This window comes from Calidris pugnax, unplaced genomic scaffold, assembly GCF_001431845.1.
Source record: "Calidris pugnax isolate Ruff unplaced genomic scaffold, ASM143184v1 scaffold8, whole genome shotgun sequence".
Lineage (NCBI taxonomy): Eukaryota > Metazoa > Chordata > Aves > Charadriiformes > Scolopacidae > Calidris > Calidris pugnax.
In genome coordinates, this window is record NW_015090830.1 from 18,631,164 (window position 1) to 18,658,692 (window position 27,529).

The window sequence follows — 27,529 nt, forward strand, 5'->3', positions numbered from 1 at the left end:
TCCCTGTGCTCTGGAATGTCATTGTGGTGGCCTCTTTTACAAGTTTTGTCAGCTTAAGTAAAACAAATACCCTACTTATTTGCCTCAGGTTACAAAATAACAACTAGGCATTTACTGTTGTTTTAGGGAACCATAATTATTATCAATTACTAAGTATGTAAACGTATTTTGTATACTCAATGGATTTAGACCTATTTTCATTCCAGTCTAATTAGAAAGCTACATAGTAATCTCCAGCCTCAGGCTTTTCCTACCCGTCTTTGACTGACTGCCTAACTTATGCCTTCAAAACAAACAAAGACCTGCCACATCCACAGCTCCAGCATCCAAAGCTCCAAAAGAAGGCCCCGTACATAGCGGCACAGCATTAAGAAATGACTTTTTTTTAACAATTCTCTTTTATTTTGCTTTGCAAAGCTGGCTACTAACTACTGGCCTCAATGGGAAAAATTAACTTTGAAATTCAATTTCAGTATTTCTAGACCAGGTTAATATTTCCTTTCATACATGGTGGGAGAGGAAGAAAACAAATTTGAAGCAAAGATTATTTAGTTAACTATAAGACCGAAAAAAAAAATTCTGGGAGTATAAAGTACTGAAGCAGGTATCTGAATGAGGTTATGGGCTCTCTTTTCTCAAACGCTTTCCAGACCATGTTAGATGAACGTGTATGGGGTTAGCCTAGGAATATCTGACCCTGCTGTTGGGTGAAAAATGATATTAGATGACCTCATGAGGTCTCTTTCAGCCCTAGTTTTCTAAGATTAAATTCAACTAGACAGGAGGCTAAGCTGTGCAAGATGCTGGACTTAATCCACTACTGCTAGAAATCAGGGTGCCCACCGTGCAACCTGAAAGGTCGGAGCAGACTGTCTGTTTGAGAACTGTGCTGCTGTAGGAGGAGGTAGACATGGAGATGAGAGGACACTGGTGGTACAGGATGGAGGCTGTGAGTAACACCAGTCACAGTGGGTCACTCCCCTGGCCTGGTGTCCCAGGAACCAGCTTTAGCCAAGGGGCCTCGTGATAAAAGAGAGGGGTGTCCTCATACCTGGGTTCTGGGTGGTTGTCATGAACAAGTCTGCTGTAGGACCAGTATTTAACATACACTAGGCACAAAGCAGTTTGGAGGTGAATGAACGAGAAAATGGGGTTCAGTGGCTCCAGGCTCAAGTCTGAGTTCTAGGGTGCAAACCATTGGCTTTGTGCAGAACAAGGCAATTTGGCCCCTAAACCACCCCTAAACCATGGTGCTTGTCTATTGATGTTTGTTTATATTGTTTATGTTTGTATTTTAGAGGGAAATGCAAACAAACCTCCTTACTGAAAGAAAATAGCTCATTGCGCAGACAACGTTTCTGTCAGGAAGAAGGGTTCCCATGTGACAGAGGATGGTCCCACCACCTGATGTGCAACCAGGAGGTGTTTGATACCACAGTGATGATGCTTCCATGGGAATTTGGGTAGTTTAGCACAGAAGTTTCAAGCTTCAGCAAAGGGCTGGTGGGTGGATTTATCCTCATGTTCACTGTTGTGTGCGTGACAGCATGTGTATTTTAGTTGCAGGATGGATATGCAAGGTTAGGTAGCCTGACCCTGGCAAACAACTGGACTCTATTTCTCTGCAACATGTTAATATTTCCACTCTAGGATATACAGTGGCTTTAGGACCTCAGGAAGAGCTGTTTGTGCAAATTACCAAGCAAATCAATGGTATGTGCATTCCAAGGACTCATAATTCAGGCAGAAAGAAAAAAAAAAAATCATCAAGTTGCTCAAAGGAACTTGTTTAGGGTGGCAATTTCCTTGCCATATTTCAGCTCTCTGTCTCCAGCTATTCAGGCTGTCTGAAATAAATCACTGTCTTTTTTTTCTTCGTTTTTTGTTTTTTTTTTTTTTTTCCTGAACAATGGGGGAAGTGTGATCAGTTTGTTTGTGCTAACTCTTTTTTTTTTTTTTTAATTCTCCTTTTCCATAAAACCAAACAAAACCTGTGACTGTTTCTGCTGACAACTCTACCCTAAGACCTAAACATGCAAAAACTTTCAACGGGCTTGAAGGAGTATTTTAACCAGGAGAAATCAAAATAGCTTAGCTGTTTTACCCACCACTGGAATGTAACACAAGCTACGTACACAAACCAGGCCTCACATATTAAAAAACATCAATAAGAAGTAAGATCCATTCCTCCCTTTAGAAGCTGTGGATTTCTTCCTATGTTAGAAGGATGCTTGGTCCAGACTCCTGTTAGGTGGCCTCATCCCAGACAGTGGGAGTCCGTATAAAATCACAACCAGTTGTGGGGGTTTTTTTGCCAAAGCTGAATATATTTTCCTTTGAAGTACTGTTGGTAAGGAGCATGCTTTATTACGCACGGTGTTAATACCAGTTCAAAATTTTAACTCCCTTTTCATATTAAAATCAGAAATTGTGTCCATGAGAGCTTGAGCCTGGCTTTTTAACTACAGGCTGCAGCTCTTCTTTTTTTCTCAAATGAAATAAAGGCGCTGCTTGGGAGCAGGAGACCAAAAGGATGTTTCTAAGCTAAAAGGCAGGCAGAATAAGCTTGGCTTGTCACCAAGTTGCACTGAATTTGACAAATGAAATTTCATTAGAAGTGCAGGGGCGGTTGTGAAACTGCCAGTAAATAACTGTCTCCCCAGAGTCTCACACTTTTTCCAGAGTCTATTTTCTCTTCGGACTTCATTCTGCCAGGGACAATATTTTAAAAGCAAAAACCAGAGCTAAGTGTCAGAGTTAGAAGTTAGTAGATAATAAAGGTCAAATGTATTTTTTCCAGGAGCTACTGGAATTCATGCCATTATTTTATCTTTTCTTTCTCCCTTGCGCTTTCTCTCACAGTTGTTACCGCTAATAGGTCTGAGCCAAGGCCATGAATCTAGACAAATTCGGGGATGGTTCCAGAGCTAGACTGTGTAGCTGGCCATTTTGTCTCCAGTGACCTGAAGCAAAACCCAAGCCCCATGCCCATGACTCTGTGCTCTGAAATGCTTGGAGCTGTTTCAGACCTGAATCTGAACTTCATGGCTAATGACCCTCTCCAGTCATCATCCTTCAGTAATTCAAAATATAAATTAAATGCACATCATCATTCATCCCACCAAACCACATCTGTGCATGAAGCTACTTTTGCTCTCTCAGGGCATTACAAAATCATGAAGTATCTCTACTCCTGACTGTTACTGAGCAAAGAAAAAAGGTTCTTTGTCTTGTTTCTTGCTGCTTCTGTAAGGAAGGTTTTCTACTTTTTCTGGCTCGGGGGCGTAAGACATTTCCATTTCCAGACAGGAGGCTCTGTCATGACAGGTTGTGTTTTCAATAAGGCTTAGCTGTTGAATTTACTCCTCTGTACCACTCCTTTCTCCTTCTCAGCTGAAATGTGGGCTGGGGTTGCCCTGACATTGCAGCTTCTTTGGCTTTGAGGTCCAGTGATGGTGCGAAGTGTAGGAACACAGCTTTCCTACGTGGACACCGTCACTTGTGGTTGACTGAGACTGGCTCGAGGGAGCACCAGAGCTCTTTTCACAGGAGGCTCCCCCCTCAGTGACCCAGTCTGTATCTCTTCTTACAAATGGCACTCTGAAGGACACCTACTTCTGAAAACACGTATATCTGCATCTCTTTGTTGTTAGACGCAATTTTGATCATGAGTAGAGATGTTTTGTAACTGCACTCTTTCCTCCCCTGTGTGCAAGGAAAGAGCTAGCTTTTCTTGGTAGCAGGTAAAATCGGGCATATGAAACACCTTCTGAAGTGCACAGTCATGTCTCCAAATGGACAAGAGGCGGAAAAGGACGTGCCTCCAGACTCATTCTGTCATTTTCTTTTGAAAAACTTGAGACCATGTGTTTTGGGCAAAATTCATAAGTGCTGCCATCAAAAGGGCAGGTATGAGTTTTTGTTGAGAAACAAGTCCTGTGTGTCACACATTTCGGCTGATAATATCAGCAGGACTTTTCTACCTTCCCTCATCAGGCCACATTCCACCCGTCAGTGATGCAAATGGAAGTCATTACACTGATAGTTTATAGGAAGAGGATTTAGGTTATAGAACATAGAGCCCTAGTCTTTGCTCCTTCTAGTTTCCTAAAGCCACAAATGCTTGCAGAACTAATATGAAGAACATATTTCCAGTAGATGAAGTAGATGAAGTTGGAGGACTCAGTGTCTTGGTGCAACTTCTGTTTTCTAGAACCTTAATTAGAAGCTTTAAAAATCCCTGATAACCCAGATATCTTGCCACTGCTCTTAGTAGAAGGCAATCCTAGATGATCTTCCACAAATCCCTTTTAATTAGCCTCTTTCTCAGAGCGTGCCATGCCAGCAGATGATTAATACATTAATCTTACTGTATTTGCAGCAGATTCTTTATTCTTTCTCTACAGATGGAATTTTATTTTGAGGCCCCATGAAGTTTTAGGTCACGATCATCTACTGTAAAATCTATTCTCACCCTTAGAGAGTCTAGTCACATTTTGGGGCGGGAGGAGGGGGGATGTTCTAAAATAAAATCTTGCAGATGATATTGCACAAAACACTACACACAATTGCACACAACAACATACACAATGCTGCCAGCAGTCCTGCTGCTTAAGAACAAAAACTGTCCCTCATGAAATCTGAATTCATAAGTTGATTGTAATGCTATTGAACAAGCTAACAAATTGCATACTGTTGTACAAGTTCACACAGGAGGCAGTGCTAAAAAATTCATTAATGTGTAGATTGTGATGTCAGATATACTTTTTAGTCTTGAGAAATAAGAATTTATTTACACTGCTTTTTATTGAGAAATAATACAAAATGGTTCACATGAAAAAAAATTCTGATTATGGCACTTGGTGTTCGCCATTGTACTGGTTGGAAAATAGCCATATTGAAAGAAAAATATGGGGGATTTAATTAGGCTAAATAGATTTGCTGGAAAGCATGTCCTGCCTATCACCTGCTGCAAATTTGATCTGAATTTGGGTCATCAATCAGATGTTGGACTGAAATGTAACATAACATTAGGGAGGATCAGCAGAACATTGAGCTTTGTATTTGAAATATTACAGATTATGTCAGGCATTAACTACATCAGTTGTTACATATGGCAGTACGGAACGCTCTCTGAAAATATTTTCCCTGAAACTTTCTGTTTGAAGAAAAAAAAAGGTAAAGAAATAGATAAGTGCACTTTTGCCACCTCCAGTTTCAGGGATGGTCATGGCAAGCAAGGATGGAAAGGTTCAGGGTAGTGGACTATGGGAAGTCTGGAAGGAGAATCTGTCTGTCCCAGTGGTAATCTGGGTACCAGCAGGTATTTGATGGCTTTATGATAGGCGTGGGTTACAAGCCACTGGAAGGGATATACATTTTCAGACTTAAGGCATGAACTGACCTGTAAATGATGCAGGTTAGGGATGAGCTTCCCCTTTGGGGAGACTGCTGGGTTATTTGTGTTTTAGCAAGGCAGTTGGTTTTACATCAAAACCAGGACATGGATTAGATGAACAGTTACTTGTATTAAATAAGGTGGTTCCTGTGTACTCCAGCTGTTAGGCTGGGTAGGGAAGCTCTGTCAGATGGTGAAAGCACAAAAGAGTTGTATATATACTGTACAGTTAAATGCAGAATATCAGGTCCTACAGGACCCTACCAGTGGGGGTCATTTACTGAAGTCTTTGTAAACAGAGGGTACACTGAACCTTGGAGAATGGGAACCTGAGCCACCTGTCGTTTAAATGGCAAAGCAGAAAAGCCAGCGAATGGGGAAATCTGATGGCAGAGAAATGTGAGAAACAGGCATCAGAGAAGACTTTGAGCAGTGGTATTTTGCACTGTTTCCCACTATATTCTGGGAGCCAGTAAAGATTTCTGAAGATATTTCCTTGATAGAACACCCACTGCTTGTTTTAATTAGCTGGGTCTCATTTTTAATAGGTACCAGATGAAAATTTTGAGTGGGACCTTACATGCATTTCAATATTAACGCAGAAAGATGGACCTGACGGGGTTCGAGTTTGCATCCCAGTTATTGCAGGCATAATTCCTCGGCCCTGGTCTGGCGCAGTGAAGGGGGAGCAGCAAGACCCAGCTTAATTAAACTTTGTGGGCTGGGGCTGTCTTTCGAGTTTTACTTGAAAAACTTAAAACACATAAAGGCCATTTAGGTTCCTTTTTTCCTCATCTCTGTTTAAGGCTGCTGAGATCTTCTGTTGAAAGCAAGCAATGACTGCCTGTGGTAGATAGCTTTTCTATTAAGAGATAGTTAAAGCACGTCAGCAATCTTTGGCTGATAGCCGACAAACCAAACTCCTCTCATCTTCCCTCACACAGAGCCTTTAAGTCTTGCTGACATGCCTGGAGTTGCAAAAGCCAAGGATGAGCTGTGGTAATACCTTGTAAACACAGAGCGGGGCCACACCTGGCAGTGACTACAGCCTGAGGGAACAGATCTGCCAACCTATACCTGCCCTTAAATGCTAGGGAACAAATAACTGGTAATAAAATACAATGGCCGCTCTCCATCTGCAATCAATTTCTGTTTAACTAATGATGTTAAGTAGAAAATAGCCACAGATAGCTCTTATTAGGTCCTTAAATAAACAACGGCTGTAGCTCAGATGTTTCATTAACTGGGAGGGAGTGGGCCACCAGTTCCCTTTCCAGGTGCTGGTAACAGCTAGGGTTTGCATAGCTGCAGGCATGTAGTTGTGTTGTTACCATCACCTTTTGCTGGTGTGAGGGGAGGAAAGGTGCTTCTGCTGCATAGCCTGGACAGCTATGGTGTGCTCGTAACAGGGAGACGGGATCTGCAACCTGGTGAAAAGAGTAAGTCTTTCCACTAATTGCAAATGGTTTTGGGCTTCACCACGAAAAAGGTCTCCCAGGGTCTGGGTGAAGTTCTGGCTGTCTGGGGGAAAATGATGGTGCTGGGGCTCTGTCTAAACTTGGAGGCAGAGAGCCTGAGACCAGCAACCTTATGTGTTTCCTATCTCACCTCGAGCAGGCTTGGGGTGCGACTGCTGGTGGGTGGCACTGCAGTCCCCTCCAGTGGGTCAGCTGCATGTAGGCCAGAATCATGGAATTGTTGGAAGGGACCTTCTAGAGATCATCTAGTCCAACTGCCCTGCCAAAGCAGGATTGCCTATAGCAATATATATATAATATGTAGTCAAGATGCTTTCTTCAGACCCAATGGCAGAGAAAGGTTCAAGACATAATGTTGGGATCAGGGTCCAGCGCAACAGTTGTTAAAAGCTGAAGGTGGTGGTATGACACGGATAACACCTCTCAACTTTTCTAGGTTTAAGGTTATTTACTTCTTAAGTTTTGCGGTTTTTTTAATGCCATCTATAAATTACAAAACCCAGCTCTCTTAAAGTGGAAATTCTGTGCTATGTATGCACACAGGGCTTGGCTGTTCTCTTACAACAAAATGCCATGCCAAATAAATAATCATGAGCATAAGGAAATGTCATGAATTAGAGAAGGGAGAAAAAGAATAAAATTTAAATGAGGCTCTTTAAAATATTCTGGGAAATAAGCAGACATTATGAGCAAGTGAAGACATTATCATTTGTAGGCAGACTGGTAAATCTGTCTTCTTTAATGGCATTCTAATGCTGCTGATAAGAAATGCATGTATTCATGTGACTTAAGTAGATGCTAGATCCCCTTGCTTTAGAATTAAATCAAATAAAGCTTTAAGGTGTTTTCAGAGAGCCCCTTCACTTCTAGCCTGCTCTTTGTTAGTTTAAAAAAAACAAAACACAAAACCAACAACCAAAAAGGATTCCTAGAAGTAAATATTTATGTTCATTTGGGGCAACCCAAAGCCTTTCATTTGTTTTTGTTTTGGAAGGCCAATGTTTACCCTGAGTCTGGGCCTGGCCCCCAGGTGTTGTGGCAGGCCCCATTAACCTGCCCGGGCAGGCGGCCTCCAGGGTGGCCTGCCTCCCTGCACTCAGCCTGGCTTCTCTCTTCGCTGGGTGTGCTGTAGATCTGTCATTCTTGTGAAAATCTGAGCATTTCGGGCCTGGATTAGGTTAGAGAAACTGTGAAAGGAAAGGGGGTTTGTTCTATTCTGGTTTCCCCATCGTGATATTTGGTACTAGAGGGATTTCTCCCTGACTTCCCTCCAGCCTCTGACTGCTTCTGGCCCTGTAAAAGCTGGTTCTGAGCATTAAATATTAGCGCTGATCTATTCCAGCTTTTTTGTATATGTTTGTGTTTAGCTTGCTCTTCTGCGTCGTGTCGCCCCGCCTTCTCCAACAGAATAGTAACAGTCATAATGCATTTCAGTAGTGGTTTATGCAAAATGGCCATCCGAAGAGGGCTACAAAGAGTGTTTACTTTGGCTGCTTCTAACCTGTAACTGCTGCCTATGTGAATCCTGGCGATCCACATAAACACCGTGGTAACCCTACACAACAGTGAAAAACAACTAGAGGCTGTCTTTAATTGGACAAGGTAATGTTAAACAGTTGTGTGAGGAGTCACAGAAGCTGGGACTGCCCAGCCCTTAAACACCTAGTTACTCAACACCTGATGAACATGGCAGAGTCCCCAGGCTCTCCCTTCTGTGCTCATCCTCGTAATTTAGTGATACCCTCTCTGTTTGATCAAGGATGCATTATTCCATACTCCAAATTTCAGCTAAATTTCTCCTTCAGCTCTGTCTCTGGTTCTCGTTACTCTACCCTACTGGAGAGCCTGAGATGTACCTCACTTGCACTTTGTCATACTTGGAAAGGAGAGAGGACTAAGCTGGCTTTAAACTTATACCTGGCTGCAGTCTAGGAGTTACTTGGTGTAAAACAGAATGGGCTTAGGCTTTTTTCCACATTTTGTTTTGTCTGCCAGCATGTCATTGGGACTGCTCTATCATATGAGGACTGTTAGAGGGTGGACTTCCCGCTGACGAGTTTTCCCTGAGGCCTTACTCCTGCATTGAAGAACAGAAAATGCAGGAGCTGCTCCTAAGGCCAGGCTTCCTTGAAGGATTCCTTTAGATAAAGAGTGGCCAATATGTGTTGATGAGCTATTTGGTCAGCAAATAGGGGTGGGGGAAATGGCAAGCATATAAAATGTTCTATCCACGTTAGAAGTGTGTATGCTTTCTGCCTCTGCTTCTAATCCAGTCTGAAGCTTTTTTTTTTTTCCTTTAAAAAAAAATAAAATCCAAGCATTTGGTATTTTTCTTCAAGATTTGTTATGAGGTACTCTGTTTTTCTTGCTGCTTCACTGGACACTATAATCCAAATTTCTCCATGGTAATTTTTAATGACCTAAAGCTCTGTGCACAACATTTCTGTAATTGGCTGTATTTCAGACAGTTGCTACTTTAGGTCTTCACTGTCCTGTATTTCAGTGGAGAGGAAAATAAATAATCAACGTCAACTGGTGGTAGAGGGTTATAGATGGAAAGCTATGGCTCCATGAATGAAAGTATTATTCATGGAGTGAGATGTAATCCCCAAAATCCAAGCTGGGAGAACGACTGCTCAGTTGAGGCCCCTTCTGCAACTTACAAGGCAACTTGCTTTCCTTGTAAACTAAGGAATTGGGTATAAATACATTTCACTGCACCTTTAAAGTACAAAACAAAACAGATGGTTGAAAGGCACTGTGCTCTCTTGTCAGCTCTCACCCTCTTTATGTGGACTTCTTCCAGCCCTCCCAGTCTTTCTTTTGCGGGTTTTAATACAGTTATTCATCCCAGTTTCCCTTACCCCTTGGCAAGGGGCTTCTCCCCTTGCCAGCCTTTGGGCAGACAGTGCTACTGAAGCCTGATTCAGAACCTGCTGCTGATGCCAAACCTGTGATTAGTTATTGTTTGGAAGCCCTAAATTAGGCAGGGTGCGTATGTTCGGCTGGAAGCCAACAATCTTGAGCAGGAGGTCAGGGGGTGGGGATGATCCACTGGACAAATGTCATAGTGCAGCTCAGTTTAATGTAGTGGGAAGCGTCAGGGGATGTGCAGTGAAAATCCCTGATGATACCTAGGGAGAGGACATCCTCAGGAAGGGCATGTTGTGCTGCAGCTGCCAGCAGAAGCCAGGTGGATTGGCTTTGTTGCCTGGACTTAAGAAGCAGATAAAGCACTGAAGGCTGAGTGAAAAAAAAAAATCAAACCACAACTTTCTCTAAACAAACAAAAAAAATGACTGAATGCTGGAATTCTTGCAAAATCTGGGAGCTGGCAGGGCACTGTAAAAACCAGCACATATTCTGAGTCTTGTGCTTTGGAAAACGTACTGTGAGCTGGCAGTGCTGCACAGTGGAAATCTAAAATACTAATGCTTTAAGCTTTAAGATGCTGCACATCAAGAATGAGTTACTTGATTCAAATATAACTTGCCTGGGGACCATCTGAACTTGCAGACTTGTTTCAGCTTGTTACTAACTGCTGTGCCTCGTTTCTGCCTTCTACCTCCAAATAAGCGGCGGAGAGGACAATTTAATTTAGTTATCCATCATTCCTGAATCCAGGCATGGGCATGGCTTTGCCAAATGGGTTGGCTTGTGCACGGAGGGCAAAATGTTGCCCTTGCCCCATTACCGTGGAAGCACTAAGATGTGTGGGCAAAGCTTAGTTGGCTTTTGTTTGGAAGGTGCTAGCGTTAGGTACGCTAACGTGAACTAATTGTATTTCTCAGGGCAGGAAGGCTCAAATTTATCCTCTCTGTAGTAACTGAGATGCTGAAAGCTAGGCATCTCCAGGGCCTATTCAGTCTTATACCAGTTTCTACTTGACTGTAGGGAGAACAATTTATGCTAGTTGTCTTTATTAGGTGAGGTGCCTTGAATGTAGGGCTGGGTGGAGAAATAAAACACTCTGTTGCTAGCAAGATGGCCAAAGACCTCTGCTTCCTTCTGTAAATCCTAAATATGGAGTCAGGGATAGGCAGACACTGGGACAAATATGATTACCCTCTTTCCATTGACTAAGTGAGGCTGGAGTGATCCTGTTCTTCTCTTTGGTGGGCTATGGGATGTGCACTTCATCTCTGCTGGGCAGTGCTGCAAGGCAGAGACTGCCCTTCTCTCTTCTAGCTGGGCAGTTTGCCCCAAGTGCAGGACATTTTGTGTTTGGACTTTGGTCAGTTCCTGAGAGTAAGAAAAAAAGCTGTAGCTGAATTCTGCTGTCTCTTCCCAGGCATGCTCCAGATGTAGACAAGCATAGGTTTCTTATTTGACCTCAATTTATACTTTCCTAGAGAGAAATGAGGAGAGCCTGCAACTGAAAGTCCTGACTGGAAGAAAGCAAGGTCTGCCACAAGCATCTATCTTCCTGTCTTAGTAACAGGAGAGAAGGAAAAGTAAGTACGGCTAAAACCTCCCTGAATGTAGGGAGTCACTTGCTACCATCTTTCAGCTCCTGCTTACTCCCTGTGATTTGGCAGTGCTCCATTCTGCCTGCACAATTTCTTCAGTGTGACTGGGCTTTGCAGAAACCTCCTTAATCCAGCACAGAAAGGTTTTATGCAATTACATACATAGCATAGTCTTATTTCACTTGATTTAAATGAGAAAGTTAAATCTCAGTCTAGACAGAGTGCTCTCTAGCTCCTGTGAATCTTGCACCCAGCGAGATGCATCATCTACGAGTATGTTTCTCATTTACCAGACAAGCCCAGGGAATCTGCACCCCCCCGTAAAATTCCTGTCTGTGCTAAATTGCCTTTTAGTCCTGATTTATACCTCAATAAAACACATCATGAGAAGAAGAAAATGTTTAATTGTATAACTGACATGACTTATGCGAGACACATTTTTGGTGGTTATTTATGCACTTATCTTCTTTAAAAGGGGTCTAAAGACTTATGACTTTCATCTACAGTGGGACAGTAAAGGGTGAGGAAAATAAATGTGATGAAGGACAAGGACTAAACCTTAAGCCAGTGTGGCTTCTGGACAAGGACCTCTGTTAAGAGAATCACTGAAAAATATAAAGAGATGCAGGTTGGGTTTGAGATCTTAAGGATCTCAAAGAAAAACTTTTAGATTCTTCCTTTCTCCTAACAAACCAAGCCAGAAAACAACCTCAAGTTGGGGCTGTTTGATGTTGAAAGTTGGAAGAAGTTTCTTTTCTCAAAGCAGTAACAGGTAAAGAAATCTTCTTTTATGTTGCTTATGAAATCACTGATTCTGAGTTCTTGTTTGATTTGTTTCACCCAGACCCCTTTCAAAATTGTGCTGTAGTGTTTGGGTTTTTTTAAATAGTTTTCTCAAGGGTGAATATGATGCTAGAGACCAAGAGACATGTATGCAAGTCTGTCTTCAGGTGTCTGCTGCAAGGTTTCTGCTGGCAACGTTGTCCTACTGATGACAGGCACCCTGGCACCACCTTAAACAAGTGTTCAAGCAGCACACGCAAGATAGGACTCCAGGATAATTAGAAATGGATTCATTACTGGGAGGCCTGCATTATTTACTTAATTACATCATAAACATGCTTCTTATCTTTTTTTATCACCTTTGTAAGGATGTAGCTTCTAAGCATGTTCTTGGGGGGTGAAAGCTAAGGAGCAAAGCTGAGCTTGTTGTTCAGATCCAATTTGATCTCATCACTGAAAAAATGTTTATTATGGCATGGAGTTAGTGTTGACATATGCTTTGTTCTGCATGACGTGCCTCTTGCCTCAAGGGCCATCTAGACTTCAAAAGCTGGCGAGTAGGTGTGTGGTAATGCAAGGACATGCCCATATATCTGCATATTAAGCTGATAGAATACTTCACAAATAGGTAGGTTAGCAGCATTCTTATTTCCTTGTCTTTCGCTGTCTCAGCCTGCTTTTTTCACCTGTGGTGGTGTCCTCTGCATGGGAACTTGGCCGCTATGGTGCTGTGGACCAACAAACGGGGAGTGTAAAGTTGGAAACGTGTGAAGCCTTCAGAGTGGTGGGGTATAAGGCCTCCTAAAATGTCTTAGACTGTCCGTAGGAGATGCTGAATTCTTCCTGGTGACATCTATATATATCCCTTAAATATGAGAAGTGATCAGTGCAATCTTCAAAAGTTTTCCTCTAATGAAGAGGTGAATGAAGTTGCTCACGCCTTTGTACTTAAACACTGTACCTCAATAGGCTGTACGAATCCCCTGAGACATCGTTTACTAGAGACAACCCTTGCCCTTCTTCACCAGAGCAAACCCTCCTGGCAATGTGGTCAGTAAAAATGCATTTACTACCAACACTTGAAGGATTATCCCTACCCAGGTTACCAGCTCTCACTAGCTTTCACATGAAGACTGGTGGCAACCAAGCCTAACAAGGAGGCTGACCTCTGAACGACGTGGGTGTTCCATCAGCCTCAGAGAGAGTATTTTCTTGCTGAACTTCATGAAAAGAAAGGCAGCTACCCTTCTATTAAAATGACTTTTGACTTTGTAGAAAGTGAAACTTACCATTATCCAGTGTTTTGGGCTTCCACCTACGCTATGTTAATCGAAGGAACACAGGAGCTTTGTGCATCGACGATGGTTATCTCCATAGGAAATCCAGCATTGTGGTTACACCAGCTGTTTTTTTGCCTTTCCCACTTGTAGGACTTCTTTTCACTTGCAGGATTTCCTTGTTCCAAGTGTTTCTTTGTAGACCCAAGCACTTTTTTTTCTTTTTTTTTTCTCCTCTGAAAGAAAAGGTCAATGAAACAGAGATGAACAAAGGAGGAAAATGTCTTTCCATTTACTTACTGTCCTGCCAATTCAAACAGCTCTGTGCTACGCAGGGTTTCCCTGCACACCTCTCCAGATGATGCACAAGACTGACCTCAGGGAAAAATTGATTCTCTCTGAAATACGATCAAATAACTTTGCCACTGTCAGCGATACGTGTTTTTTAATCAGCAGCATGACCTTTTTTTATATCCCTGTTAAGGGCTAAGGAATTTTGGCAGGTATCGTGAACTGATGCATGCTGCGTGGCCTTACTTTACTGCTCCCAATGCATTTATCAGGAAGGCTGTTATCCAGAGTTGTTCAATAGCTCTGGAACGCTTATTCCAGCAGTTCCTTCACTTGCAAATTTGCAGCCGAATGTTGCAGCTTTGTGCTGGAGAACGAAAAGGTCAAACAGACCTCATCCAGGGTAAAAGCAGCTACTTTGTGGGCTTCACTGCACAAGCTTTGAGAGAAATGCAGCCAGTACACCAAAGCACAACCAATCCAGAATTGTGAATTGAAAAGATAGTTTTATGAGCTTGAATAGCTTAGCCTTTTTAAAAATACTTTGTTGCTTTTAATGTTGGGACAGTGCCTAGAGCCAGACCACCACATGGATTATGCAAACATAAAACAAAGGGTTGATCTCTATACTGGAGATCATTAATCTATCTTTAAAATGACCAGTCATGCTTTCAGAGGTCATTTTGGGTTGTTTATTAAACCTGCTTGTTGTCTTGAGTCACCCAAACATAACATTGCTAAGGCCCTGCCCTTATTCTGATAAGGGACACAAAAACTGCGATCACACACGGAATTTGCCTCCAAAGCATTCAGGTATGTAAGTGACTGTCCACTGATAACCATGTGAATTTTCTGAGACAATTCATGTTTCAAAGACAGAACTGAATTGTAGGGGGGGGGTGGAGAAAAAACCCAGAACAAATAAAAAACCAAACATCACCTTCTCCCCACAAAAAAAAAACAAAAACGCAACCCATGGGAGTTGTCAGGAAATAGCTGAGCAAGATTGTGAGAAAACTGTGAGTTAAAGGACTAGTGAAGAGTTTATGCCACGTGTGGAGGGTGTGAAGGTTTAGATGGGCTTGGGGTATGGCTGCAGCGAGCCATCACGTAATCCTTCTAGCATGCGACGCGCAGGATGAGCTAGAGGTTGAATAGAGTTACTTGGCCTTGGGATCTTTTCCATTTGCCAGGAGAATCAATCTGAAGGAAACCTTGGAAACAGAGCACACTTACTTTTTTTGAAGAGCTCTGTAACTTTCGCTACTTCCAAAGCCAGAAAAGTGGATTGTCAGAAATGACTCTGTTTCTCTTGACTTGTCGGGGGGAGTCTGAGGTATCACAGTGGCTCTTGAACTTCAAAATGCTTTCACTATCCTTTTGGTAGTGTGCATAGAACCCACAAGGCATGACTTCCTCCCCTGCCCCCAAAATCTTCTAGACAACATTAATGCCTTGTCCAAAAATTACAGAGGACGCAACTGCGCAAAATGAGGCAGAAATGACTGCTGCCTTAAAATATGCTCACATCATGGCATGAGCACCTGCCCCCGCTCCCAACCAAAATAGATTTATAACAAAGGCACTGAGTAAGCTGTGGAGTCCTTCAGCCGACAGCGAGACTGCTGGTAAAGGTTGCACAGCAGTCTCCTTTCTCTCTTCCCAACAAATGAGGAAAACTGATGTCCTGGCAAGGACTTTTCCTGTCTGTCTGGGTCTTAAGCACAGAAGCAGCACTTTGCAGGGAAGAAAGCGAAATTACACTTTTGTGTGCAAATAGCAGCCAGCTGCTGGCTGTGTTTTTTGTTGTTTGTTTCCCCTGACTTCTAAAATGTGTTCAACATGTTGCACCCAGTTTCTCACCGTTCATCCAGCAGGCAGAGGATTTAAAGAACAGGATCGAAAAACTCCCTATATGTCAAATACGGCAAGTGTCCTGAGGGGTGAAGGACCCAGAGGTGACCTCTTGCACCAAGACCAGTGTGTTTGCTCGATGTGCACCCAGAACTGTGATCAGACATTGGGCCAAAGAGTCTGACCAGGTGGGAGACAATTTTAGGGGGACTTCATGACAGCAGTATGTGCTGCCTTACTGCAGGACCACTGGTGTTGGCCTTAGTTCATATCTCTGGACTCTTGTTTTGTAGAAGCTTTAGCAATTGCTTTTGCTCTCCTCTTCCTCCTCTCCAGCCCCTGTGGTGTGAGCCATGCACTGCTTGTGGTCCTTCCTCTCAGAGCAGAGGGCAGGAATTTCATTTTCCTCTCTTTTTTCCCGGCCGGGCCAACTTTTCTTCTGTAAGGTTCAACCTTGAGGAAGGGCAGTCTTTGCCTGCCTTGTCTCCTGTCAGGGGAGTGATGGGGTCAAACAGCTCATGTAGGATTTCTTGTTCCTGCTGAACGTGCGTTTCTCCTGTCACCTGGGAGATGTGCTGATAGTCTGCTTGTGTTTGTCTTGATGTGGGGAATCTTGCAGGCATAGCTGTAGCGTGCAGTTACGCCATTGCAGTAATGCCAGTGTCAATTCCTTTGCTTGTGGATCAAGAGCGTAGTTCATGCTGCTTGGGCTATTTCTGAAGTGATAACTCTTAAGTATGGGAGGTCAGGCAAGGTATTTGATCCAAGCAATGCCCCTGCTTTCCTGAGATGCTGCTGGTGCACATTCAGCCCAGGAAGGACCATGTACCTGGGAGGAGTTGCTACCTGAGGGATCTGTACAACAGAGTAAAACAGGATGGCCTTTGCTAGGGGCATCAAGTAGGAGTCTAAGTCTGCTGGCATGTTATTTCATCTGTTGGTATGGGCCTTTTTTCCACTGCCAAAGAGTGAGGCATGAAACCTGCCTATGAAGTGCCTACAGCATTCATCCCTCTTGCTTATTTAAGAGAATCTCGAAGGGAGTTGAATTACTTGCTTTCATGTTAGGCAGCAGTAACCTTGTGCTAAATCCCGTGAACCAAAGGCTGCAGGATACTTGAGCTTTCAGCCAGCGCTTGACTTCATAGCTTAGGCAACCAAGTAGTACTCCAGACCTAAAACAGGGTTTCTCAAATGAGTGCTTTGGGATTATTACCATTACATTTCAATTAATATGTTCATTGCTGTAGTGCAGTCTGAGGCATACAGAAAACATTTGTTTTGCCAAATGGTACCAAGAGCAAAATTACCCTTCTATGATCCATGTGGTTTACCAGAGTAAATCATAGTACTAAAAAATGATGGAAAGACCGATCCAATTAAAATCCTTTTATAAATAAAAACACTAAAGAAATCCATGTCAGCTGTGTTTAAGGAAGAAAGGCAAACATAAAATCTTAAGATCCCCTTCTCTAAAGAAGGACAACGTTGTACTGAGAGGGCGAACTGCTGCTCTATATACTGCATTATTTTATTGTGTACCCTTTCATAGCACTGAGAAAACAAAATAAGGTACAACCCACATGCCTTCCAGATCTACCATAGGGCTGTTTTTCCCCCTCTTGCTACATAATGAACAAACACGCTGTGCCTTTGCTTCACAGATTATTTATTGCTTAATGCTGAATTCCCCTTTTATTCGCTATATTATTTTTACCAGTGTATTTCAAAAATTGCTCTTTCAGGTATCTGCTCCTCTAGCACTGAAAAATGCCTCTCTGTGGTGAATGAAGTGCTACAGGAAGTTATTAGTTTCTAATTAGGAGAACAGCCTGAGGGGCAGGCTACACAGGCAGTCCTTGCAACCTGAGCAGGTTAACGGTGAGAGAGCAAGCACTGGTGTGAGGACCTGAAGTGACTAGTACAAGAGCTGAACAGAAGATCTGTGGTGGCATTAAGAGAAGAGTCCATGTTTTCTGCATCACAGGAGGGATCCTGGATCCTATAGCTCTGGATGGTAGGATTTTCTGGACCCCAGAAAACAGTCTCTATTGTAGCTGGAAATAACCATCTAACCTGCTCTGCTCACGAGGGAACTTGTCAGAAGAGTTTTTCTGTCTAGAAGCAGAAATTAGAAGGAAAGTGTTAGTAGGCAGGGGTGAAGAGAGCTGGGAGAAGCTGGTGAAGAGCAGGGATAGATTAATGGGCATTTGGTTTTACTGCTCAGAAAGTGCATGGAAGCTGGAAGAGATTAGAGAAGCGCATTTTAATTTAAACTATGGTGAATGTACCTGAATTCCTGAGTAACCTGCATTGAGAATTGTGTGATGCTTCTCACTTAGAAGATCCTGCTTGAAGATGTTCGCGTGTCTGCCAGGCTTTGGGGTTGATGGGTTGAAGGCTTTGGGGTCAAACCACAGGGAAAGATCCTGTAATCAGCTCCAGTTTCTGAACTGAGAGCTGCTCCTGCAGTGGCTGCGTGGGATGGGTCTAGCCTGATGGCTGCTACTCAACTGCAACTTTAAGCACCACACTTAAACCATAAATACCTCTCAATTTCTTAAGCAAGCTGGAGGATAAATGGCTGAAGAGCATTACCCCAGAGGTCATTCTCCTTCAGGGCCCGGAGCAGAGGTCTGGGCTTTGTTTCCTTTCTCTGCAAAAGACTGCAAACCTGCTGGAAGTTGTCTGTCTCACCTTCTGGGAGGAGAACCATAAAGGGAATAATGACAGATTATTGCACTAGCTCTAGTAGAGAAGTGTAAATGTTCCTCACAAAATCCCATTTTACAAATATATTTCTTGTAAAATACTGGGAAAGTGGTATTAGAAGCATCTGATTATCATAGAATGCTTGGAGTTGGAAGGGACCTTAAAGATCATTGAGTTCCAACCCCCCTGCCACGGGCAGGGACACCTCCCACTAGAGCAGGTTGCTCAATGCCCCATCCAGCCTGGTCTTGAACACCTTCAGGGAAGGAGCATCCACATCTTCCCCGGGCAACTTGGGCCAGTGTCTTACCACCCTCATAGTGAAAAATTTCTTCCTGTTCTCTGATCTAAATCTGTCCTCTTCTAGTTTGAAGACACTCTTTATCTGTCTAGTGATGAAAGGTGATATTTTGGAAGGAGCAGAGCAGCACAGAAAGTTAATTCAGCATCGTCCAGGGCAGGATGCACTGCATCTGCCATCAGGTATCTCATCTGAGCCACTTCTCAATGGATAGGGAAAGACATTTCTAAAATGCTTTTTCAGCTGAAGTCTGGGTGGGGGAAATGCACTCTCCAAAATACTGCTTTGCATTTCCGTTTAAAACATGCTTTTTATATTAAACTTCAGGCACCTGTGTTCTTAAACAGTTTTGTTTTGGAAAATGATAAAGCTGAATGTTTGAATTGCTGATAATAGTTGCTGTCAACTATTTTCTGACTTTGACCCAACTTTGCTCACAGGCTCAGTTAACTGAAAACTTGATCTGTTTTCAGGTTGAAACGAACTGTGAAATTGAGAGGGAAAAAAATCCCAAACCCTTTTTACTTGTATATAACATTTTTCTTATACTACTTGATTAATTTTAAGTATAGCCCTCTGCTTTTGGTTGCTGTTGTGCATGCTTACCATTCCAGCAAAGCAGGCCAAAAATATTTCAGTGCAGTTAATTGGAAGTAGATTAATATGAAGTATCTATTTTCAAAGCCTGGGGTTAAATAAGGTAATAGGCATTTTGTAGGAACTGTGCAACTGTTATGGATGCAATCTGAGCCTATGGAAACTTTTTTTGTACAAGAGACCTTGATTTTTTTTTTTTTCCAACAAACTGTGTTCACTACTTCAGCAGCACATTAGGACTTTACAACAAATAAAGCAGGGGCCTTCTAAACAGGGCATTTGCTAAACAGCCCCTGACTAACACTTAAAGTATTGGCATTGCATCAGGAAGGGGATTTATGGAAAAATAGCATGGGATAAAATGCATATGGGTGAAGACTAAAGCTAAGAAATACAGGTATAGAGGCTATTTGTGCAGTCTTGATCCAGAATACTTGACTTTGTAGCTATTGTATTCTTCTAATCTATAATCATTTTTGATGCTAGGAGGGCTGGATTGAGATGTGGCAGGGAGGTTTGGAGTATGTGTGTTGCATATATGTATGTTGTGTGTATATATATGCATATTTAAAACATAATGTGTTGGTGTAAAACCCGTGCTCAGTTGTTCTTCCAACCTGTGTTCTATCTGTGTGGAGAGAATTGAGGAAGTGGGGACCTGGACCTTCTGAATCCTTCCTCAGAGGTACAAGCGAGCAGGCTGATGCAGAACCCTGCATGTGGCACGCATGATGGCAGCAGTAGAACTTCCTTGTTACTCAGACAAAGGAGAAGAGCAGTTTTGGTCTCTCCCTGTGTTATTTAGCCCCATTAATTCACAAAAACCCCTTCCCACCCAGCAGGCATCATGTACGCTGCTGATGCAAGGCACTCATTTCTGGTGACAGGTTGCACCAGGGTGGTAACTGCCTTGCCTGAGGCATGCAAGAGGAAGGAAATAAAACCAAAGATTAATTTTTTTTTTCTAGCCTTTTGCTCCTGGAGGTGGAGGGAATTTGTTTGTGTTTCCACGTCAGGTGAGCGTGGATGTTACAGCCTGGCTCCACGCGTGACATGGCACAGCAAACGCTGCCCACGCTCTGCAAACAGCGTGCTGGTGGCTCCCAGGCTGCCCTCTGCCACCTCCCGCAGCAAACCGTGCCAGCCCTGCTGTTTAGTGATGCTAGCTCAGTGCTCAGAAAAGCCAAGCTGAGCAAAGCCTTAGGAGCATTTGGCAGCTTATTTCCTTCCTGTCACAGAGCCGTAGGTGTTCGAGCACGGGCATTGCAACAGATGGGTGCAAGCTCTGAAATACCCTTCTGTACTTTGTTTCCTGAAGTTTCAGATACAAGCTGTTGCTTCGGGCTCCTCTCAAAATATTTCCAAATAGTGAGTAATGTTAAGGAGGTTGAGAGGGATCAAATACTGTACCAGTAAGTGCTTGGTGTTCCCTGGGCCATGCTGCTTTCTCTGCTCAGGCACATCATTTTGGGAGGTACAGTCTGGCAGTGGAAAAGCTGGAGGCAAGCCTCATCATAGAACTGTCTAGGTTGGAAGGGACCTTTAAGATAATCGACTCCAACCATTAACCTAACACATCATCTCTAGGGTTCAAACCCCTACTCTTGATGAATGAGTTGCCTTGGGAAGATTATTACACCTATACATGTTCTTGCCCCTGGGCAAGTCTACAGGCTGGCGTTATCCCATCTGCAGCGCTGTGAGCGTGGTGTTTGCCACCCACCAAGGCTTTAACTGTGCACGGGGGTAGGAGGAGGTAAGCCATACAAAACAGGAGTTAATAAAGAGCCTAATGAACAGCAGCCAAAGCAGACATGAGTTCATGTAAAAGCAAAGTAGTTAAAAGCTAAATTAAAATAGATCTTTGGCTGTCCTATTCCAAGTGCATGTATCAGCAGGAGTGCCCGTGTTCTAATTTAAGTGAAGAATTAATCACAGGCAGCACAGGGGATCCTAGGGAAGGTGAAACAACACCCATCCCTGCCTCCCAGAGCCCCCCTCTTCCCATGAGTGTGCCGGGAGCCCCCCTGGTGTCTGCTGGTGGGCAGACAGGCATCAGCCTCTACCCTTCTGCAGTCGCTGGCTCACCAGGTCCATTTATCAGGGACCCAGGCAATAAATGAGCAATAAAGATGGATGCAGCAGTGGAGAGGAGCTGCAGGCACTCGGGTTCAGGTTGGGCAGCTGTTAGGAGGATGGTGTTCCACCCCACACATTTGTGAGAGGGATGAGAAGACCGTGAGTGGCAGCTGTGGCATACGGAAGGGATCCTTGAGGAAGTCATTGTCACACGCTGCTGTTGCCTGTTTGAACATAAGGCAGAGCTGCAGCTGTGATCTTCTGCCTGGCCCTGTGCTAGCTTGCTCTGTGTCACACCACAGGCAAAAGAGAAGGTTACAGGTCAGTAGCTCTGCTTGGCTTCAAAGCTGATGCTAGGAAGAAGTGACTTTTCCCACCCACCCTCCTCTTTGAGCTAACCGTTATGAATAAGCCATTCTGAGGCGTAAGGCAAGACAAACATCAAACACTTAAATTTACACACACACCCCCTCCCGAGTTTGAGACGTGGCTTGCAATTCCTCTCAGGTCTAGTGGCAGCCAGCAGCTGATGATGTTGCTACCCGTGCTGGTGTGCCTGACCTCTGCCAGAAGCTGCTGCCACCCCAGCATTGATGACAAGAGAAGCAGGGTGCTCCTCTCCCCCCAAGGCTGTTGGCAACCCCAGGTGCCAGCCCCAGCCCAGGTCAGCGCTGGTGTGAGGGGGGGATGCTGGGCTCCAATATGTATGGCTGAGAGCCATGCTCCAAATATTTCTCTTGTAGCAGTAGCTGCAGTTTACCCAGCCCCTGGCAGGTTGGGAAGAAGCTTTTAGTCCATAGGGATTGCAAATTGCTTCTGATTTTGGCTGGCTTACCTCACCAGTTTTATATTATGGGAGGTAAAATAATTGCTATGCAGATCTCTTCCACAGCTCTGAGGCACCCACTTCATCGTCCCTGCTCAGAAGTCAGATCTTAGGGGATATCACTGGGATCCAGTCCCTCATCCTGCCTTAAAAGCTTTATGTTCTTAAACTCCTATGGACCTCCTAGTCTGTCTACTTCCCATATTATGACTTTGCCTCTTCCCAGTTCCTGTTTTCTTTCATCTTCTCCCACTTTCTTGGGATTTCTTGGCTGCCTAAGTTCATACTGTAAACAGAGCATGTAAGAGAAATTAGCAAAGCCACAGCAGAGCATCCAAGTTTAAAATTTATCATGGCTTTGAATGAGTAATTAGCAATTACATTGCTTCAAGGACTATTTTTACAATTGCCACTGAGAGCTCATTACATCTTGTAGTTCATTTTTGGCAATGATGCATCAGCTCATTGAATTAGTAGTTGTAAATGTCACTTGGACTTGACAGAGGGAGGACAAATGATCTAGTTAAATAGTTTGGTTGTAAGATGCTGGGGTGGGCAGTGGTCTGGGCTAATATGAACTTCCTAGGGAAAGGATCATGAAATTAGGACTTTAGAGAGAGATGTAGAAACTGCCATAGTTGGTAGGATAATGAATCTCAACACTGGGCTAATTGACAGGTTTTTAATTTGGTGCTTATGTTCCCTCCACCACATGAGGTGAATTGGGAACCTCAGCATGACTCTCCTGGTTTTGCATCATGCCAGTGAGGACTTGCTCTGTGACTCTGGCCTGAGCTCTAGGGCACTGTTGGATCAAGAGGCTGGACTTGCAGCCAGTTAATATTGAAGAGCTGAAAGCAGACCGGATGAGTGCTCCCTCCTCCTTTTCCCGCAAGACTTTACAACTAAGGTTTTAAGTATGCTCACGAAGGTTGAGGCATGGGTGATCAAGTGAGACAGAGGAACAGAATTAAACATTGGTTTCCTTGCATTGCAGCTTAGCTGTAGAGTATGAGGAGAAGCACAACCTCCTTCGGTTTTGTTTTATGCAAACCTGTGAGTAATTGCTCTAGTTCTTTACTAAACTGGGCCTCCTGGACAAAGTAGGCAAATGAAGTCTTAGTCTGTGGATCCCCTCTAAATCTGAACTTGAGCAAGCCAGTCGGTTGTTCAGCTGTAACTATTTTGGCCATAATGTTTGACACCCCTGCTTTGCACAGAAACGCCTGCCATGGGGACAAGGAGTGTTATGCAAGGTGGACAAGGGTCTCAGCTAACGAAGTGCATCTTCCAAACACCACGTGTTGCAGCAGAGTAGCTGTCTTTCACCACATGCTCCTATACCTGCAGGCTGGCAGAAGTATTTTGGTTCCCTCTGCTGCTGTGAATGATTTTCCATATGAGAATAAGAGACTTTCTGGGCTATCTGAAGAATCATCACATTAATGGAATGCATCTAAGGTGACAGGACAGCAGTTTTAGTGACATGTCTCATGGGCTGAGTGACCACTGATTAAGTAAATCATGGTTTGAGCTGTCAGGATAATAATTGCAAAAACAAGGACTAGTTTGGATTCTCATGTACTCAAAAAAGAAATATAATATCCTAAATGTACATTTTTATTGAAACCAAATGTGTTTGTGAAAGGTGGGAGTTACCTAAGAAAGATACATATTTAAATGTGCATAGTCAAGTGTCAGTTCTCAAATGCTCATTTGAAGCCCTATAAATAGTACCTCATCCATTTCTGTGTTATGAGATGTACATATGATAGTTGGAGTTATCTTGGATATGCTTTCCTCTCGGCGCCAATCCCATTGTGTTTCAGGAATATCAGTTCATTCCCTTTCATGCTTATTTTCCCCTGGCTTACTTGCAGCACTATCACATAATCAGAATTTGAAATTTTGCCAAGGGGTAATTGTATTCAGCATTGGGATAAATATGAAAACACTAGTTTTGACATTTTAAGCCATTCATTTTTGTTTTGTGTTTTTTGTTTTTGTGGGTTTTTTTCTTCCCCCAATTACAGCAAGTTACGTCCCTAGGTAAACATGTCACTAGCATACCAGTTAGATGGTCATCTAAGCCCAAATATGTATGTATGTTGGGTGTGCTGGCAAAAAGAAGGATGTACTACTTGGCAGCAAATGTTTCTCAAAGTTCAGCAAGCCTCTGACATAAATTTTATATATATATATACACACACACACATATATAAGGGGGTTTTGGTTTGGTTTTATGTTGGGTTGTTCGTTTTTTTCTAAGTTCTGGAAATAATTTTCCTTAAACTCCACCAGTAATGAAAAACACTTGTTTGTAGTGAGGTCTGCGCGGTTGCATGGGAGGCTCGCCTGGAATTCTCTGGCTCGGGGATCGGCTGAGCTCATGGTGAAGATAGGGAAATGAGCAGGAGGTGGGATGGGGGCTGAATGTTCACCAGCAGGCGAGTGGGACTGCCCGTGATGAAAGGAAATGTGGCATGTGAGATGGCTGAGCAGCCCGGGCAAATAACCCTGGTATTCACAGTTTTCTCACGTACAAAAGCGACTCTCAAGACTTTCATGCTCCAGCAGCTCTGCTGCAGAGTGTACCACCTCTAGGAGAGATGGTATGAGGAACTAACGCCTGACCTTGACTTGGGCCTGCTCCAGGGGAATTCAGCTGATGAGAGCCCTGGCCATGGTGCAAGCGTGGGGCTGGCACTGCTCTCACCCACAACAGTGCAAACCTGTTATCATTCAGAGTCTGATAATCAAACCAGAGCATTTCCCTTCCCAGGTCAACGAGTCTACTTTGCGTTGGCACGTGGCAGAATCTGGTCTTAAGGGCTCAGGCCAGTGGTATGGCACATTGCTCTGACCTGGAGCTGGGTGCCCTCCGCTCCTCTTGTGGGGAAGGACCATCCCTTTCACCTGATGTGTTCAGGACCACACGCATCCATGTTATTTCAAGAGTGAGAATAAGAGCTGTTGTACCTGTAGCTCTGATCTCTGGGCCATTCAGACTCAATTTGAACAGTGATTTGTGTGTGGAAGAGTTATTTCATGCACTGTGGCTCATGGCTACAGCTGAATCTGAAAATTGATCAGTTCATTGCAGTATAGTTGTGGAGAGCTAATCTGGGCAGAACCTCAAAGAGGCTGTCTTCATTGCAAGTAGTTCAGTGGAGGAAAAAGTCACCTATTGGAGCACCACAAAGAGTTGTGATTTCCATTCTCTAGAGATCTGCCTTTGGAAACCATGTGCTCAGTTGCAGCTGAGACTGGTTTCAAAGGAAAAAGTCAGGAGCAAATGAAAAAAAAAAAAAGAGAAATGGTGGCAAGCTTTTTGCATGTCTCAGCTGCCCTGGCTGCACCTGTATAAATGTGTGATTGCTCTTATGCAACAAAGGGGAAGCAGGCCTAAAACACCACTTCCCAATTTTTCCCTGAATTAATCCCCTGGTACTGTAGGGACTATGAGCCTTGAGAGGAGTGAATCCCATGGTGTTTGTCAGCTCCATCAAATCTGGTGGAGGATTGAAACCTTGGGAACAGAGGACATGAATTTGCCATTTGTCAGATGGCACATTTTCCAAATGTGCTAAGTGATTAACGCTGCAGAAGGTTGGGATCCGTAACCCTGTGGTGTCCCTGGAAGTGCTCTGAGATGCAGTCAGACTCTGAGGGGCAGTCAGAAAGCAGTTGCAGTCTATCTGCATCAGTTTGCCACCAGTCACAAACTCACAGTTAATTATAAGCATGGTTTGTTGGACGGATGACGGAGGAGGAGATAGTGCATTCAAAGGGGTATTACAACAGGTCATTTTTTTCGGTGGCACTGGAACGTGCTTTTCTAAGCATGGAGCTGTGGAGGTCAGAAGTCTCTTCCTGCTTTTGCAATAGCAGTAAGTTTCAGTTTACAAAACAGTTTCCCTGGGACACGAACACAAGGCATTTGACAGCCTTGTTAGAGATAAGTTGTCTGGGAATGTTTTTCTCCAGATCATTTCTGTAGTAAAACAAAATCCTACTTTGTCTAAAACTAACCCTTTTGATGAGAACTAATAATTGTAAGAGATTTAGCTGCAAAGAATTTTTTTTTTTTTAATTTAAATGCCCTGTTTAGATACTTTTGGGTAAGAAGACTCTAGCTCGAAACTAAAACTCTGACTCAAAATTGCCTTCATTTTAACACTCAACCTAGTTATAAGAACCCTGAAACAAGAAAAAAAACAAAATATGTTGAAGTGCTCGAAGCTTTTAAAAAAGCCCCACAATGGGGGCAAGAAAGGGTTAGTGTTTTTTAGATTTTCATTTTTTGTAAATCTGGATTTTTCTTTAGAATAACTCTCTCAAAGCCTCAAATGTTTTCCCCCATGTAGGAGGATGGTTTATAGTCTAGATTATTATGCATTTAGCAGTAAAGCCGTGTCTTCCACTATGGATAACCTTAGAAATACTGTTTGAGGAGGGAAAGAAATCTGACCCTGTTGGTCTCTTTGTGGAATTACTCAAACCAGAGCCCTTTCCTATATGATAATATGGGTACCCTCTCTCTCTGATGCTTTCTAGACAGCACTCCTAAAGAAAAAGGGACGATGTCTCTGAAGAGGGGGCTATGGAGCAGTGAGGGCAGTGTGGTAGAGTACAGTTATACTCATGTGTGTGTACCTGGGAGCTGGGCAAAATGGAAACTGAGCTTTGTTGAGCTCCACCCTGATGCTACCTCAACTGCTCTCCTTGAGTGTTTCTTTCTCTCTCCAGCCTTTTCAGAAATCCTCATCTTACAGGAAGGGACAAGAGACCTCCCTGGAGGAACCAGGGGTCCAGCCACATAGCTATGCTTAGACTCTCCTGTACTATGCTGAGGAGGGGGGTTAAATGACTGGAGGCGTTTCTCACATGCACCACTTCTGTGGTGGCCATAAGGCTTTTCAAATAGACTGTAGTGCCAGTTGTGTCCCACATTCAAGGGTTTTCCATCAATCCAGGATCACCAAGTGGGACCAAAATAATTCACCTCCCCTTCCCGCTGCTTGTCCCACAGCTGCCAGTTATGCTGGTCTGTAGAGCTGCTGGCACCACTGGGAGATGGGCTTCTGAATAACCCTGATGAGATCCTGGCAATGATTCATTTGCTACGGGGAGGGAAGTGGTGGAGGTTGACCTACTCCTCTGCTCTCTCACCTCCTATAGGGCTTTATTTCAAGACCTCTCCTCTCTTGTCCCTTTCCTTTGATGCTTTATCCCCCTGTTTCTCTACTGCAGAGTTTTATTGTGACAATTTTTACCCTTCCTGCTTTCTGCTGCCCTTGTGCTTTGAGAATCAATGATAAGAACAGTCACAGCCTCGGACTTGCTATTAACAGAGCCTGAACAAAATCCATCCATTGCTGCAATCATGGGCTACTTTTTTGTTTGTTTGTTTTTTCCATGCTGAAGTTTTTGTAATTTCCAACTTAGAGTTTTGGAGGAGTAT

The 27,529-nt window shown here is 43.5% G+C and overlaps 1 protein-coding gene across 1 annotated transcript in view; it reads right to left on the reverse strand.

The window, feature by feature from the left end:
- The window catches only part of NEDD9 (neural precursor cell expressed, developmentally down-regulated 9), a 105,642-nt gene that overhangs the window by 61,911 nt on the left and 16,202 nt on the right, over positions 1 to 27,529 (reverse strand). The window contains exon 2 of the mRNA XM_014941054.1: positions 13,418 to 13,641. Within this exon, the coding sequence (XP_014796540.1) occupies positions 13,418 to 13,420 (3 nt within the window). The 5' untranslated portion in view covers positions 13,421 to 13,641. The remainder of the gene's footprint in view (positions 1 to 13,417; positions 13,642 to 27,529) is intronic.